This window comes from Alosa sapidissima, chromosome 8, assembly GCF_018492685.1.
Source record: "Alosa sapidissima isolate fAloSap1 chromosome 8, fAloSap1.pri, whole genome shotgun sequence".
NCBI classification, from domain to species: domain Eukaryota; kingdom Metazoa; phylum Chordata; class Actinopteri; order Clupeiformes; family Clupeidae; genus Alosa; species Alosa sapidissima.
In genome coordinates, this window is record NC_055964.1 from 17174765 (window position 1) to 17192633 (window position 17869).

General features: G+C 46.8%; 1 protein-coding gene across 9 annotated transcripts in view; it reads right to left on the bottom strand.

Annotated features, from left to right (window-relative positions):
* Window positions 1-17869, bottom strand: part of fbrsl1 (fibrosin-like 1) — a 235266-nt gene that overhangs the window by 164911 nt on the left and 52486 nt on the right. For all 9 annotated transcript variants that reach the window (XM_042100135.1, XM_042100138.1, XM_042100139.1 and 6 more), the window contains exon 2: window positions 14162-14374. In XM_042100135.1, the coding sequence (XP_041956069.1) occupies window positions 14162-14374 (213 nt within the window). The remainder of the gene's footprint in view (window positions 1-14161; window positions 14375-17869) is intronic.

Genomic DNA, 17869 nt, shown 5'->3' on the forward strand with positions numbered 1-17869 from the left:
AGATAGAAGAATTTTTTCCCCTCTAACATCATGTAATTTCCTAGTACAGATATGAAAGAAGTTATTTTAATAACGACAGCTAAAAGACTCTTTGCAGACTGGAATAAAGGAGGGCATTAGGCAGGGGCTACAAGCAGAGGAGGAGGGGGGCTGATGGTCTCAGCTCTGATAGTGGAGCAGCCCTTGTAAAGACTTTGCTTTATCTCTCAACAATCACCCTAATTATGTTCATTCGCAGGCTCCAATTAATTCTCTATTGTCAGCTAGCAGCTAAGTGTTTCTCCCACAACTGGAGGAATCCGCAATTAACTGAGCCAAATTTATTTAGTGACACTTCTCGGCTTTTTGACTCCCTCCAATTATCGCTAATCAATTCCGAGGAGAGCCGCGGGTTGCCAGACAGGTCACTGTAATTTGTAGAGGGAGCGACAACAAACCCCCTCGGCGGCCTCTGAAGGGGCCGCGCACATCACGCAAAGATGCCAGTCTGTCAGCGTGCACTGCGTGCGGGGGCAGGGCTGGCAGGACCCCGGCTGAGTGGCATGGCACTGCCCTCTCCCGTTACGCTCGGCAGTAATTGAAAAGACCCACTCGCACGCAAAACGTCACTCACGAGCGACACAGAGTTTGTCAAAAAAAAAAAAAAAAAAAAACACTGATCCCAGCGACTCAGCCCAACAGGTCCGGGCACTAATCTGGCGAGTTATGCCTCAAGCGTCACCTCTCTGGCAGTAACGACGGTAAAATGCACAGCCAAGCGGGATTCTGCCTCTTCTCGTGGCAGACTCCCTGTACAGCCAGTGGAGCTGAATAATTAACTGAGAGTGCTGGCGCTGGTTGTGTTCGGTTGCTGTATAAGGGTCAGTTCACATGGGGAGACATCTGAAGTAGGAGCACGTTTTACCAAAGAGACGAGTGAGAAAGAGGATTGCACAATACAGGCCGATAGGGCAGTTACCAGGCAATACAAATCTGCCAGCATAACAACTGAGAAAAGAGCAGACTTGAGAAAACACCGAACAATGACTGAACAATGGGCGTATTATTCCACTTGAATGTGCCCTGCTAATGGTGGAAACACGGTATTAGATACAATCATGTAAAACAGCATGGAAACAGCTTTTTCCCAATTATCTAGCTCAGCCCATTACAACACACTGCACCCAATAAGCTAGTGGACCACCAACCAAATCAATACCATCCAGTCTTTGAAGATCAAACCAGCCACTCACTGCCAGGGACAATTGAGGAACTATCAATATTTTGAGACACAAACAGAGGTATGTCCAGATAGATAGATAGATAGATAGATAGATAGATACTTTATTGATCCCCAGGGGAAATTCAAGGTCTCAGCAGCATACATACAACACAAACACATTATTTAACAGCAGAAAGAGTAATTAAAGTATATAATATAAAAACACAACTAAGCAGTAAGGACAGTAGAAGATAAAGAATATGCTAAATATACAAAAATACAAATTATACTAACTAACACTTAATCTAAATCAATTCTAAAAACAGTATCCCCATAGTGGTGATTAATAAATCAGAGGCGCTTGCAATGACTGAGGCACGGGCTGAGCCTGTGATTCTCTGTGCATAGTAAGGTATGGTAAGGTGCTCTAAGGTGCTCTGTGTGAATGAGTGTCATGGTGGTAGTGCAATGGTGATAGTGGTCATGGTGATAGTGCAAATGAGTAAGTCAACAGTGCAACAATGCAGAAATAAAGTAAAGTAAAGTCTATATATCTATATATTTAACTATTTAAGAAAATGTCCATAATTCTAATAGCACATCTCCCAGTGCCCACAGAACAGGAAAGAAACTTCCCCACCATCACTGACTGGCTAGTAAAAGACTGAAATACTGACAATCCTTCATGCCATTTCCCATGCACTATATGTACTAGATCTTAAACCACAAGAAGATTATATGCTAAACAGCTCATTCGCACAGTTCATCCAGCGGACATGTGCAGACATTAATAGACGATGCACAGTGCACAGCCTTCCACTTCCACATATTTATGTGCTGAGCTCACGGCGTTGTACACCTTCGGCTTTACACGTCTACTGTTTTTTCTTTTTCTTTTACAGTAAGTGCGAGTGGAGATAAAAGGGGCTGCCACAGGCAGGCAGGGATGCTAAGAGCCCAGGGCCAGCCCACTGACCGGAATAACCACGTTACAAACCGGCCGTCAAAGGCACTAACATTTAATGCCTCCCTGTCAAGACGGGAGAGCTGTGGTTAGGACGCTTGGCTGCTCGGTGACGTGTGCTCGCACACATGCTGCCATGGAGAGAGAGAGAGTGAGAGAAGTGAGAGTTGGGAGGGGGGGGGGGGCTGAGCTGAGCTGGGCGCAGTCTGTTTTCTTTCTCGTTTTTTTGGAGTTTGGCAAATTTCAGAAATGAGTACCAAATGGAGGTTGCTCATATTCAAGAAGTATTTGGGCAAACATTCGCCTTGCAATGGCCATACACTAGCATAAAAATGACTACCTTAAACACAAAGCTCTACATTTAACACACACGTTTTACTAAAACTAGGCATAAAACCACTAGCAAAAGCATTATTAAAACACAGACAAGTCTAGTGAAGTGTGAGATATAGATTGAAAGACTCCTGTATTGGGTGGAAAGCGCTGTAGGTGGGGTTGAGTGGTGCAGAGTCTGATGATGACAGACAGCTGACACAGGAAACATCGCTCTGCTCTTTGCAGGGTATGAACACACATCAACCTCAGGTGGTCAGACCTACAAACCTGCCTGTTCGCCAGCAGATGAAGCGCGCTGGCAGCCATCTTGAATCAAAGAGAATACAAGACAGGCACTGGTGTGATAATTCGTTTCTTTTTCCATTTTCCATTCGATGCTAGGGCACTAAAAATAGTCTCTCGCTCACACACTCTCTCTCTCTCTCTCTCTCTCTCTCTCTCTCTCTCTCTCTGTCTGTCTGTCTCTCTCTTTCTCTCTGACAGCTCTTTGGCCTAATCCTCCAGTGCATAGTATTGCTTTCAGTATGACAGCATTTTAACAGTGGCCCACACCAAGGCTGGGCAAACACAACCACCCGGGGATGCGTTTTCACTTAAAACAAGCGCTGCAAGCACATTAACATTTCAAGGTATTATTTCAAACAGGGGAAATTGCCGTTGAATATTTCATGCCTTTTGGGGTAGGAGGTGCATTTCAGCTTCCCAGAGCCGACGAAGGTCTCGTTGGGCTTTCGCCACAAGCTTTCATGTATGCACAGAGAGGGATGAGCAAAGAGTGCGGCGAGACTCCTATGACTTTGGCTCTCTCCTTGGGAGTGCCGCTGTTGACCACTTGATCAAAATGCCATTTACCGAGCCAATTACCTTGCAGACACAAGCTCATTACTTAGGAGGCAGGTGTTATTTCTCAGGGTAATTATATTCATCCCACATCACCTTTATCTGAGATGCAGTGTTGTTGGCGGTTTTTTTTCCGTTTTTTTTTTTTTTCTAGAAGCTTCTTCATCTTGTCATTGTGTGGGATTTATCACATGTCTGTAACCTATCTGACAGTGGCCCATCCTCAGTGCTCATCCTTGGGTTGTTTTTTTCACACAAAGCAAAAGAAGGTCACTTCCCAGTGTGCCAGCGACTGACAACACAACTTAGTGGTGACAAACGCTCTAATACACCAGTGAGGAGAGAGCCAGTGGAACATGACAAAGGGCTCATTGAAAGGCTCTTGGCAAACGCCGACCCTATTCACACACACACACACACACACACACACACACACACACACACACACACACACAGCAACAGCACAACTACAGCCCAAAGCCTAGAAAAAACACAAAACAAAACCCTTTCCTATGAAAAATCAGCAACATCTCGACGAGTCTCACTCATGTACCCAAGGAGTGTAAGCAAGTGAATTATGAACAGGCGATGCATGCTTAATGTGAGAAAGGAAAAAACTCTAATGTGCTTTTTTCCCCCTCCGTGCCCAGAGAGCTGGCAGAGCCAGCAGCAGCACACACACACACACACACACACACACATATATATATACACACACACATCCCCACGCTTGCAGCCACACACGCTGCTTCTTGTTCCAATGCTAATCTACTTAGGGGCTGCCTGGTGGCTCGGCCGCCTGGCTTTATTGGATTGGACCGCATCGTGGGCACCCTCTCAGCCTAGGGCCCACCCCCCTCCAAACCCAGGGGAGAACACCCTTCCAACTCCCCTACCCCGCCCCGCCCTGGGGGTCTCCGCCGAGAGCCCTGCCCCCATCTGGAAGCTGTCCCAGAGGGGCTGGTGATGCGAGGCGGCTGCTGTCTCTTCAACAGACCTCCAGGGCATTGTGGCCATTGTCTGCGAGGCTATCATTCTCGCCACCCCCTGTTTTGTCTTGCAAATGGCAGATCCCATGATGTTTTACATAACATGCTCCTGACTCTGGGGCAGGAGGGGAGCACAAGGAATCTTGCCATTGTGTGCAATGATTCTGCAACTTTAAAGGCACATACTGTACATTATCAAAGGGGGCCTCCTCGTTTGTTTCTCAGTATCATAAAACCGCCAGCAAAACGGGGCTGGAAAGAAAAAGAAGAAGTAAAACACACCCAGCCTGGTGAGGCTCAAGGTAAACAAGCTCCACAACAAGAACGAGGAGGATATGCAGCAATCTCACCTCTGACTTCTTTTCTCACGTCTAACTAGAGCAGCTTGACAAAGGCACCATTACAATCTCGTCTTTTAGGCTGCATTATGAATTTGGTAATTTCTCTGTGAGGTGCACATCACCTGAGAGAAACAATCTTTGAAGAGCAGGAGTCATTTCTCCGTAATGAGGTAATAAAAAGCTGTGCGGATATCAAAAATAATATCAACCACACGGAGCCTTGTCAAGGAGCCCAATAGACTTTTTTTTTTTTGTTATCTGCACTTCTGGGGTGGTTTCATGAAGCCATCACATTAAGAATTCATTACACCGCACAACAGGAACCAGGACCAAAAAACACCATTAGAGTATCACCTGCCCTGTGTGTTGTTGCTTCTCCTCTGATGGCTTATCATTGGCTCGGAGGGGAAGCAGAGCTATTGGTGGCAGAAAACCACCCAGCAAAAATCTTTCAAATTGGAACAGTGACCCCCAGTGGATAGACAGCTGATGCAGGGACAGGAAATGGTTAAACATTTCCTAGCTGCTGAACACCATCCCCCACCAACTCCACCTGCACCGCTGCTCACAGGCAGCAGGGGGCACTGTTGCTCCACGCCAGCCGCCTCCGTGGGTGAGAACCACAACACAGGGAGGCTCTCTGCCACTGATACGATCACATCTGTTTCAGTGACACAGCTAATCCACTTTAATACATATGAGTTTATGTCCAGCTTTACTGGCCCCTAGATACAGGCACTGAAAACAGAGATTGGACATCCCATTAAGTTCATTGCCCCTAATGTCCCCATTTGCGTCACACAAAATGGAGAAAAAAAATCCTTTCACTTCAACATGCGGCTGCAAATGCAACAGAAGTAATGCAACGTCATCATGCGCCACTGGGACAGGCTCACACGCTGTTGCTGTTGTGGCACTGTCCTTTTTGCAGCAAGCCAGAAAGCAGACAGTATGTGTCCTCCCAGCTACATAAACAAATGTGCGTCTCCTACGGCATCTCAGGTGGGACAGAAAACAATATTGAGCTAATGGCAACTCAGGGATAAACAAAGAACAACAAATTTTTAATATTGACACTTTATAGAGCACTACACTAAAGTCCAGTACATTTTCATTACAACTTATCTGTACTCACTTTGAACTTTGAAACCGGAAAACTCTAGGAACAGATTGAAAGGGTACTACAGTACAGTGTCATATAGTAAGTGCTGTGTCAGAGAACAGAACCAGAGCAGTTGGTGACACCAAAGAGACAATGAGTAATCAACACATGCTACTCCGTTCAAAACAGAGCAACTGCTAGAGCCCAGCCGCACAGCAGCACCCATTACACACTCATCAGGCATAATGCAGATTTCAACTGGAGCGATACATCAGAACGCTGCAGCCCGCTATGAAAGAATAATTACAAGTGCACACGAGTTTAATTGCGCACAGTGAAATATAACTGGGCTGTGTACGCCTAGGCCAGCCGGTACCTGCTGCCAGCAGCAGGCAGAAGGTGCACGCTCAGCAGCACAGAGAGCTTGTGTGGGGGGGACTCAAGGTTTGGCTGTGAGACAGAGCCAGCGTGTTGTTTCACCACTAAGTGGGCTTGTCAAAATAGACAAGAGCGTGACAAAAAAGGAGGGAGCTCGGGACGGTCACCGAGGGCTCGTCTTTCAAAAAAAAAAAAAAACAGACAGAAGCAGACCCTGCCTCTTCTTGGGTCTGTGTTCTACGGTTACTCTGCCGATGCCGACAGTTGCCAGCAATGTGCAAAGGGTCCCGGAAACCCAATCTGAAGAGCACTGAGCGACGGTGACACACACTGACATACACACACACACGCACACACACACACACACACAACCCTTTTCTCTCGCAGGAATCACAAAAGGCCCACAATGCATGATGGGGTAAGTGAGAACGCTGTTTCGAATAGCCTATTTTCTTCCACTTTGTAGCGCATTACTGAAACAAACTGCTGTGGGGACTGAGCTTCACACACACACACACACACACACACACACACACACACACACACACACACACACACACACACACACACACACACACACACACACAGGGTCAAAGGTGATCCCACATGTATCCTGTTTTCCATTCCATACTGACGTTTGCTTGCACAGGGTTGTAAGGAAAGCTATAGCTTTAACCATATGGAAGTGCTTGGAAAGAGGGCTGTGTGCTCGGAAAGAGGGCTGTCAAAGTGATCTATGACAGCATGCTGTGATTATGAAAGCTCTTGAAGATCTCTAGACAACAGTTTGTTTACACAATATATAATTACATTATAGCTGCAGAGAACGCAACTACTGTATATGAAGCATATCCATTATTCATTTAATTCCCATCTAAGATACTGGGGCTTATGTGGCTTTGACAGAGCTGAAAATTCAGTATAGGACTCAGAAGCTAATTAAATCCCTGTGCAGTAATAGCTCTTGTATCTTTTCACAATGCTGCTGACACCCATGTCTTTGAGAGAGCACATATCTATTTTACAATAATAATAATAAAAAAAATGTCTCCCTCAACGTAGCTGGCTATCCACAAACCCTATTAATGACTCTGGTGTTACATAAGGCCAAGTCTTTGTGACCAGACTAATTCAATGTTCCCTCTCCTAATTGCAGGCGAGTGAGAGGTTAAAAAAAGACCGGTGGGGGGCTGGAGGGGAGGACGGCTCTGTCTCGCCCCGGCCACATGCCTTACATGCTGGGGAATTAATCAGGACTTACAGCGCCATGCAATATTCACCTGACTGAGCTGCTGAGACCAGGCCTGCTCCAAATGAGCTACTGATTCAATTTAGGCCGACTGTGGGACTGTGTGTTCCTGTGCACGTGTGCCTCTGTGTGTGTGTGTGTGTGTGGGAGTTTGACAGAGAACATTGAAAATCTCGCTATGTTCTTTGAAAAGGAGAAGCTGTATATATGTGCCTGTATGCCAGGGGTGTCAAGGGCCATATTGGGTTTTAAAAATTAAAAAAAATAAATATATATATATATATATAAATATATATAACATTTTGTATCATTTAAATAACAAAGTAATTTATGAATAAAATGAATTTCTTTAGAAATACTGTTAATTTGATGTTTGCTGTTTAATTCATTTATAAATGGTGCACTTTAAGACTCTTTTGCCAGCTCCACTCGAATATAGCCTATGGCTAGTGCTGTGCCTATGGCTGTGCCCTCTCACAGTTTATGAATGGTCAGTAGTGGAACTACTGTTGCCATCGCGATTTCCTTTTAAAAGTTTCTTATAAAAAGGAGATATCAATTATCAACAATGACAAGCCAGCTGGAACCTGCTACACTCGCTCCCTCTCGTGCATGCTCAAATGTGTTTCTAATTAAATGGAGTAGCATAATGTAGTTAGATCTGCTGCAATGGAGATACTATATGTAACAAGCTGTTTTGACATTGACATTGTAAACATTCTCTAAGAAGAGTGTAAAGCAGTTTGCAGTAGCCTAAAGTTAACCACAACGTCGTCTATTGATGGAAAAAATTAGCGAGTGGCCTATGATAACCTAATTAAATGCTCGCCAGGCCTTATTAAAGAGCGTGGCGGGCCGGATATATGATAAACTATTAATGCTCGGCAGGCCGGATTAAAGTGCGTAGCGGCCGCATTTTGCCCGCGGGCCGTAGTTTGGACACCCCTGCTCGTATGCAGTTGTGAGAATGTCCGCGTCTGAGTCAGGCGCATGTAGTTTGGAGGAGCAGGTGCCTATGAAGAGATGCACATTTGTGAGCACATACATCATAAAGCATCTGCATGTGAGTATGAGCGTGTGTGTGTGTGTGTGTGTGTGTGTGTGTATTTGTGCTGAGCCTGAGGAAGAGAGTGGCGTGAGTGCTGCGAGGCTCCCGAGGCCGCCCTGGGGATCTGGGTAATAATGGAGTAAACTGGGCGGCTCAGCAGAGACCCAGCCACAGCACAGCAGCTGGGCCAGACCCAGACGCCTCTCCCTCTCTCTCTCTCTCTCTCTCTCTCTCTCTATCTATCCCTCACTCTCTCTCTCTCTCTCTCTCTCTCTCTCTCTCTCTCTCTCTCTCTCTCTCTCTCTCTCTCTCTCTCCCTCTCTCTCTCTCTCAATCCCTCTCTCTCTCTCTCTCTATCTCTCTCTCACACTCTCCTTCCTCCTCCTTCCTCCCACCGTCTCTCCATGGCGATGCATCATTTGCAATTTAAACACCGTTCCCAATTTTTTTTATTTCTTTCCCCCCCTCTCTTCCCCCGTAGACGCGGCTCCGGAGGCGAGCACCTGGAGTCTGTGAACAAACAAAGCAAGCCACACTTATCCTACTGGAGCTGTCGAGGACACTCAGTTTAACTGCAGGGGGATCGGCGAGGGCCTGCCAAAGCAGCACTGTGCGCGACTGTAATTTTAATTCAGGGCCATGTGAGGCTAAAACACTAGTGTCGGCGAAGACACGCTTCTGAAAAGAAATATATGACTTAAACATGCCTATACATCTCAAAGATGAAAATCAGTACCTAGGCTGAAGAAAGGTCTGCATGACTTGGTAATTACACCTTGTCTCACTCGCTTGCTCACTTATGGGTCATTAAACGTAGCAGACATTATTTTGGACTCAGATTAATAATTTGACAACCAGCCCAGCTCAATGGAGATATGAACTGTGTTTGGGTGTGCGTGTTTCAAGTGATTGCAACTGAACTGTAAACAACAATACAATCCCAAGTATGCTGCTGCGTACGGTCATAAGGTTGTGTGCATCTGTGTCTCTCCGCAGTTATTTTAGTCTAAATAGTTTTCTCTGCCCTTTAGTAACCAGTTTACTTTTCTATCTTAAAATAACAATTCCTACGTTCCGACCTATTCCTACCTTCGTAATCTAATTACAATCACTCATGCTTAACAACATGGGGACCACCAGCAGCAAAAAATAACCGAGGAGCTTAATAATTAAGGTTTATAATATGCAGCATTTAGTCTGTCTGACTTTATTCATCAACATTATGGGAGACATACTGTACCTGTTGACAGTGCACTGTTTACATTGATCTCCTTCCATTTTCAATGTTAGAAGACATTACAGTGCTTTGCTCTAAAACCAGAGTCTACTGGAGGCCTGACTGGAGCTGCACTGAGCTAAAACCGCTGTGTCTCTCAGCGGTCGAGCCCACACAATATTACAACCACCGCTCCGGAGCGCATCGCGGCTACATGCATAAAAGGAGCAAATGGCGAGTAAATCTCTCCATTTAGGCATCAAACCACTCTATCAGGCCGAGGATGAAAGCGCAGGCCGGCACAATCAATAATAATCACAATGCCGCTTGTTTAGTATACAGCGCCCACACTGTGACTAACGATCAGTCAGAGTCTCATTTGCATTCGAGTAGCGTGCGTGGCTAACGGCTCTGACGTCGGTTGCAGCCTTTGGTGCGTGTGTTATGTGCATGTGTGTACGAGTGTTGGGTATGTGTGTGTGTGTAGGTGTGTGTATGTTGTGTGTGTGTGTGTGTAGGTGTGTGTATGTGTGTGTGTGTGTGTGTAGGTGTGTGTATGTGTGGTGTAGGTGTGTGTATGTGTGTGGTGTGTGTAGGTGGGGTGGTTTTCCATGAGGTGCTGCCTCTCTTGTCACAGAGCCCACTCAGAGGCATAGCCAGGTCTTCCGTCCGCAGCTCTGAAGAGGATTGACACCGAGCTGATAACCCAACCCGCAGCCCTTATCAGGCGCCTCCATCGCGCTTATCTCTGATCTGCCACTGCTAAGCATAGTGATGGGTGGGGAGTTGAGGGGTGGTTGCTTTTTATTATTTCTCTTCGACTTTGACTGACAGGGAATGAACTCTGTCTGCTAGGTTGGGAAGCAGAGATTACCAACGCTAATCTGACTCCCATAGCCGCTAAGTGTTTGCAGGAACACACATAAACATAATAGCAGCATCAGCCTAGCAACTCCCTAACGGTAGGCACAGCAAATATAAACACAGACAGACAGAGTGAAAGGGAAACATCCATATAATTGGAAATCTTAATAAAGTCTTCATTGGCAAATATACAAAAGGGCACAAACAGCATCTCCAAGAATATATTGGAACACACTCTTCTAGAGTGTAGTCAAAGTAATACTAAAAACTAATAATATTAATATCTGTTCTTTAAGGCCAATTTAGTTTTAGGATATGAATGACTCTATGGTTCATTTAGCACTACTTAATGTCAGCCAGCATTTGCACTATGAAATCATCTCCAATGTACCCGTCTGCTCCCAACGTCTACCACTGAACAAGCTCACAATACAGAGCTCTGATGATAAACTACAAAGACATGGCATGACAACACACATAAAAAACATAGAGGGCAACAGAAAAAAAGGGCTCCACTAGCTATCGTTGCTCTGGTAGGATGAGGAAGAAGAAGAAGAAGAAGAAGAAGAAGAAGAAAGAAAAACAGTGTTTTTGACAGGAACACTGGAGCGGAGAGATGCAGGGGAGGTTGTGAACCTGGGGGCCTCCTCGCGCGAGGCAGCAGCCCCGGAGTCTGTGACTCCCCAGGGCAGTAATTGGATCCAGTCGGTGAGCCCCCCTGCCGAGGGGGCCGCCGTGGGGCTGGCATGCCACGCATCACCTCCACTGCACACACACCGCAGCACCCCCCACTGTGACACACTCCCTCTCACCCCACAGGGGAAGAGAAACAGGCCCTGGCGGCTGCTTGGCAGAGCTGACAGCATGACTGGGTCCTGACGCATGCAGAAGTGCTCGTGTGTGTGTGTGTGTGTGGGGGGGGGGTGTAGAGGCAGGGGACATGTTTCTCACACCTCTACTGCATGTCTGCAGAAGAGAGGACAGGGGGAGAGAAGTCTCTACAAGGAGAGAGGTGTGGGGTTAAAAAGTGTGTGTGTGTGTGTGTGTGTGTGTGTGTGTGTGTGTGTGTTTGCAGACAGAGGGAAAGAGGAGAGGAAGGCCTCTGTGTTTGGATGAAGAAAAGTTCAGGCCAAGTGCTAGGGTTCCTCAACAAGGACAAATGCAGGCCAGATATGTGCCTTGTGCCTGGTAAGTATGCCACTACTTACTTCTTTAGCAGTCAGACTAACTAATTTAGAATGTAGCCTAGCTAAGACATGCACAGGTCAGTCAAAGCCATGACCTTGGCATTTGTACCACTACACACACACGAACTGAGCTACAACTCCAAGCACACAAACACACCTGCAGTACATGGTTCTTCACTTGACTTGCACTAAGAAACCTTCAAAAGGTCTAATTCCAAGCCTGGGAGGCAGCCTTAAGGCTATCAGTTTTAGAGCATGAGCTCAGGGAACTCTTGGCTCAAACAAACTCTCTTTGCTTTTCCAATACAAAATATTCTGTGCTCTAAGTGGCTTATTAAAAAAAAAGTCTGTTACATTATTAGCCAAAATGATTTCAAAAAGGTAAGTACAAAACAACAGTTCTTAGACAGCTCTTAGAAGAACCTATACTGTTTCTTCAAAGAGCCTATAAAAAAACCTTCTTAAACGGCATGGCTATGGAAGTATGATATTTTAACTTTGACATTGAGCACCCTCCCCCCCCCATAATCCATTACAAACTAGGAACAGAGTGACCTTCACATCTCGGGAGTGACATCATCCCTCCACCTGCAGCTGGTTTCTCACAAGGCTGTCTCTTGTCATCTTTTACGTTGTCACCTCGGAGCATTAAGCTGCTCAGCGGCACACTCAAGTGACTGCCTGAGTGAGGCGTGATCAAGCCTCTCAGGGTTCTCTCTCTCTCTCTCTCTCTCTCTCTCTCTCTCTCTCTCTCTCTCTCTCTCTCTCACTGACTCATGCTCTCTCTCTCTCTCTCTCTCTCTCCACATACACACACACATCACAGCACCTAGGAAGTCTCCACACGCGTGTAAAAGCCTCTCTCAAATCCAGATGGCTGCTTTGTGGTGCTCTCTCCCCACTGCAATTATGACGACACGCGAGAAAGGATTTTTTCCCTCCTCTCCCCTCCCGCGCCCACATCCTCAACACCCCCCCCCCCCCCCCCCACACACACACACTAACACACATCTCCTTCGTTTTTTTATCTGGGAGGAAACTAACTTGCCTAGTGGGGAAAATGGTGCAATGATAAACACCCACACAGCCTATAATATCCTGAGTTTACACTGCTGCCAAGGACATTTCAGTGACAGATAAAAAACAAAATGCTCTCATCAGGCCAGCGATTGCATCTGGATGATGGTGCTTTATATGCATTGGATTCCAGTGGAAGGGGAGCACTCGAGGAGGAGCTGATAAGGCGGCTTGGAGAGCGGATGGACTGGCTGGCTGGCTCAGTGCGCTGTGTTGTGTGTTGAACTGCTCTCTGTGGGCTGTGCTGTGCTGTGCTGTGGTGATCTGCACTGGCTCAGGCCAGGGCTGCTGCACCAGCCGGATGGATTTATCTGACACGGCCTCCCCTCTGACGTGACTGCCTTCTCTTGAAATGCCTCTCCTGCTAAACAGTCCTGCACCCCCCTCACACTCACACACACACATATACACACACACACACACACACACACACACACACACAATCACACAGACACAAATACACACACACACACACACACACACACACACACACACACACACACACACACACACACACAGACACACAAATACACACACACACACACAATCTAACTCACTGAGAGGACAGAGAGGTGTCCTTAAAGCAGACCCCAGGTTTTATGCTTGGGTACATGAGGCACCCTACTGTGAACACTTACTGCCACAGGGAGCCAACAAACACAAATGTGCACAGGCCCGGGGAGACAGTGATACTGCCCTATTGTGCAGAGTGTGCAACAACAGCAATCACAGTTGGATTAGTGGCTGGTCTAATTCTGTGTTGGCTAATGTAATGTGCTTACTCCACCAGACATGGGAGATTTTCAGCGGGTGCTTAGCATTCATTCCGCCCGACAAGCATCGAGCAGTCAATCCCATTATCTATGCTCACAACATGGCGACAGAGGCTTTTAAAAAAGCGTCTAAGGAAGTCAGACCTGACAATAGCCTGACCACAGATGTTCTGCTTCCTCTGCTGCATAAGCCAGATGTCGCAATGTACTGTAAAGAGAGCCACACGTTCAAATTGCAGGGACATCCTTCGAAGGAGCCAGGGTCTGCAAGAACATCTGGAGTGCATTTTGTCTGATCTTTTTGTAGAGACACGTCTCCCATTGCCAGACAGAGATCGATGAGCCTATCTTTACTTCAGCAGAAGTTTTTGTTTGAAGTTTCAACACAAGATTACTGACTGTTAGTAAACAGTGTCGGCTACACCAGACATGGAGGTCATGACCTTTTTCACCCTGCGCGCTGGCGCCCACGTACGAAACAACAAACACAAGGACACCCAGCGGGAGAAGAAATAAAGAAAGAACCAAAAAAGAAAGACAGAAAGAAAGAATGAAAGAAAGAAAGAAAGAAAGAAAGAAAGAAAGAGAGCACTTACCCGTTTGTTCTTCTTGGAGTACGTCTTCTTCAGAAGCCTCTCCTTCACCCGCTCCTGGTCGCGCTCGAGGCTGGCGGCGCACTCGTCGAACCCATTCTCCGCGGGGTCAACTCCGTCCGCGACGCCGTTCGCTTGCTCCTCTCGCTGCCTCTTCACCATCGGCTTCTCCCATCGCTCTTTCCTATCGGGCATCTTCATGGAGCCATTCTTCTTCTGCAACAAAGAGAGGGAAAGAGAGAGCAGGAGAGGAGAAAGAGAGAGAAGAAAAGAACAGGAAGAAAGAAAGAGGGAGAGAGGGAGAGAGAGAGAGAGAAGAAAAGAACAGGAAGAAAGAGAGAGAGAGAGAGAGAGAGAGAGAGAGAGAGAGAGAGAGAAGATAGCCATTAGTGCACTGTATGTGTGCATGGATTAAATGGCGGTGGGGGTTAATAACATTCAGTCAAGTGCAAACCTCTGCTGAGCGAGGTTATTCGGAGCAGATCACTACAACAAGGTCAATTACTCTCGAGCCATCTTTAATCCTGTCAACGGCCACTGAAATAACTGCCTGCGGCTCAAGTGCTCGTGGAGGGGGGAAAAAAAGGCAAGAGTTCCTCCACTTAAAGCCGATGACTAACCTCCTACAGCAGTGGCCTTTACAAACAGCTGGCACCATTTGCACATTTATGCTTGAGACAAATCTGTACTCAGGCCTATGCAAGGTGGCAGATCGACGTCTTGCTGTTGGTATGTACAGTAGCTTCCACACTGTACAATAAGATGAGGGCAACAAACTGGGGGCAAATACGTTAATAAGGTGCTATCACAGTTCCAAACACTGAGGGATAAAATGCTTCATCTTGGAGGACATGCTTGGACAATAATATCTTTAGAAAGTATTATTCTTAGCCTGCACAAACTTTGTAGGAGCTAAGAAAAACATGGGTTACACTTTACTTGACAGTATCGACATAAGAGTGACATGATTTAGGATTAGGGTTTGGATTAGGTTTAAGGTTAGGGTTGGGGTTAGAGTTAGGGTTAGGGTTAGGGTTAGGGTTAGGGTTCATGTGTCATGACAGTGTCATGTCACTCTTATGTCGACACTCTTAAGTGTTACCAAAGCATGTTCTCACTATGACTGAACCAAAACAAAGTGTGGAAACCAAAGTGAAAAACAAGTGATATAGAGGGTCTTGTAAACTCATTGTTCCCATGTGGCATCTGTCAGTATTTTGTCTGTAAGTGTAAATCCTTTTTAATTCTAATATCTAATATTTTAGGTCTTCACAACAAATGTACAAGAGGCCTAGGACATCAATGGCTGAAACATTTAAGACAAAGGATTTGTACAGAAATAATTTACCGGCTTTGGTTTAGTGACTCATTCATGTTACAGACACGGTTTGAATAAAATCCAGCAACCTCATCTGATTTGACACAGAGTGACCCAGAGAGGAGGGCATAAATTGTTAGTTCAAATTTCGACATCTGTTCTCCGATTGTGAGACTAATTTACACCAGTCAGTTTCAGTCACCCCATGCAAGAGAGAGGCACCATTTGAATAATCAAATAATTGGCTCGGGGGGGTGGGGGGACCAGATGGCTATCACATTAGCGTTAACAAAACAACTCCAATATGCTTTAAAAGGTGCACGACTTGGGGAATTTCCTCCAGGCCTTACCGCTAAATTAAACACGGGTAAACAATGTACCAGTAGCAGAAAAGACAGAGAAAAGTGGGAGAACCTCGACTCAACACGAGAGGTGGAAGTGTGGGGGGGGGGGGGTCTCCTTCTGAGCCCCTTTAGTGAGACCTGAAAATTAGTCGTTAGGATGACAAAGAAGTGCTCGCTGCTGGCTGGGCTGACGTGACTTTGAATGAGGGCTTTAACAACATCACATTGACACCTACTGGTGGCGGGGAGCAGAGCTCTTCAGTCACACAGACAGCGCATTAATCTCTCCCGCGGGCCAGCCAGCCGCCCTGCTTCTCATGCAATTCATTACGGCGACGTGGGGGGTGCTGGGGGTGGAGTTGGGTAGACGTCGTTTGAAGTGCTTTAGTGCCAGATAAAGTGCGACAAAATGAAAAACAAAAGGACATGAAACGTGTCGCCAGGTGTCTTCCTCTTCAGATCCTGCACTCGGCGGCAAGCAACATGGCAGCTATCAATATTCATGCTATCTGTTCAAAGACCTCACATTTGCATACCACACACACACACACACACACACACACACACGCACACGCACACGCACACGCACACACACACAATCACATCCTTTGAGGGATATTAGCAGAAGCATGGTAGGTAAAGCATACTGTGTATTTCCCATTTGCTCTCACCCTATTAGCAGAAACACCTTTTTAGCCCCATCCTAAACGCAGCCATATAACACTGGCCCTCCTAGCACTGGGCACTTAAAAGAATCCTGACACCATCTGGAAAGATTTGGTTTGGTAACACAGGAAAATCAGGGCCATGTGGAGGGAATTATGGGAGGTGAGCGGGAGCAGGCCACAGGACTATGGAGAGCAAACAGTAAAACCGCAGCCTTTTCACTAGGCAGAATGTCCGGTCACATGCAAGAGAAAAAAGAGAAAAGGGTAGAAGAGGAAGAGGAGGAGGAGGTGGAGGAGGAGGAGGTGGAGGAGGAGGAGAAGATATAAACAGAGCAGTCACCGTGAGATAGAGGCTCTGCAGGACTGGAGGACCCCAGCCACAGAGGCCACTTCACACGCACGGGTGGCAACAGGAGAAACCCACTCTCAACCGGTCTGGCCTGTGCGTGTTGCTATGGTAACGGAAGCGGGGAGGGCTGAGTGGGAGGGGGAAGAGGTGGGCGGGTGGGAGGGGGGGGGGGGGTGTGGGAGCGTGCTTTGTTATGGTTCCAGATTGTACCGGAGGGGGTGGAGGAGAGGAGGAAGAGATCTTTTTTTTTGAAGCGGGAGAGAGGGGGGAGAGGGAGTGAGGGAGAGACATCTGTAACCGCGCAGTCATCCCCGGTTTAACCGCCCGCATCTGGTCAAGAGGCATGTCCTGAAATCTGGAGGCAGAGCGGAGAGCGGAGAGTGGAGCCCCCGCGGGAGCCTGGAGCCATTCGGCGGCGACGGCTGCCGCTGCTCCAAGCATCCCACGGCCATTTCCAGAGCGCACTCCTTTTCACGGAACATGCATAAACCACGAAGGGAACAGAGAGATCTTTAATGAGCTGGCACTCAAACAGAGCCCTCGGTGCACGCAAGAGACAGAGAGAGAGAGAGACGCAGAGAGGGAGAGAGAGAGGGGAAAGGAGGGAAAGGGAGGATAGACCGTGTGTGGGGGATAAGAGAAGAGAGAGAGAGAGAGAGAGAGAGAGAGTTTCTCTTGCCCTGTGGAAGGGGTCAGTATGTTTCTAAAGGCCCGCTTCTTTCCATCCAGAGTAATTATTTAAGAGGCTCAAAGAGCTCGGCAGGGGATCACTTCCCCTACATTAGCAAGCGGATACTGGAAGGTTAGAAGGCCATCTTTAAACAATGAGATGGGAGGTGTGCAGGATCTGCATGGGCCTTGTTGCTCCTGACTCCATTTTCCTGCAGGCAATCATGTCAGGCACCTAATATTTACATGCTTTGTGGATATGTACATTTGGGCCTTGGGCCATACTATAATGTAGTATATGTGGGTGGTCTACATGCTATTTTATTCATACAATATTGTCTATATTGTATTTTATATTGTGTA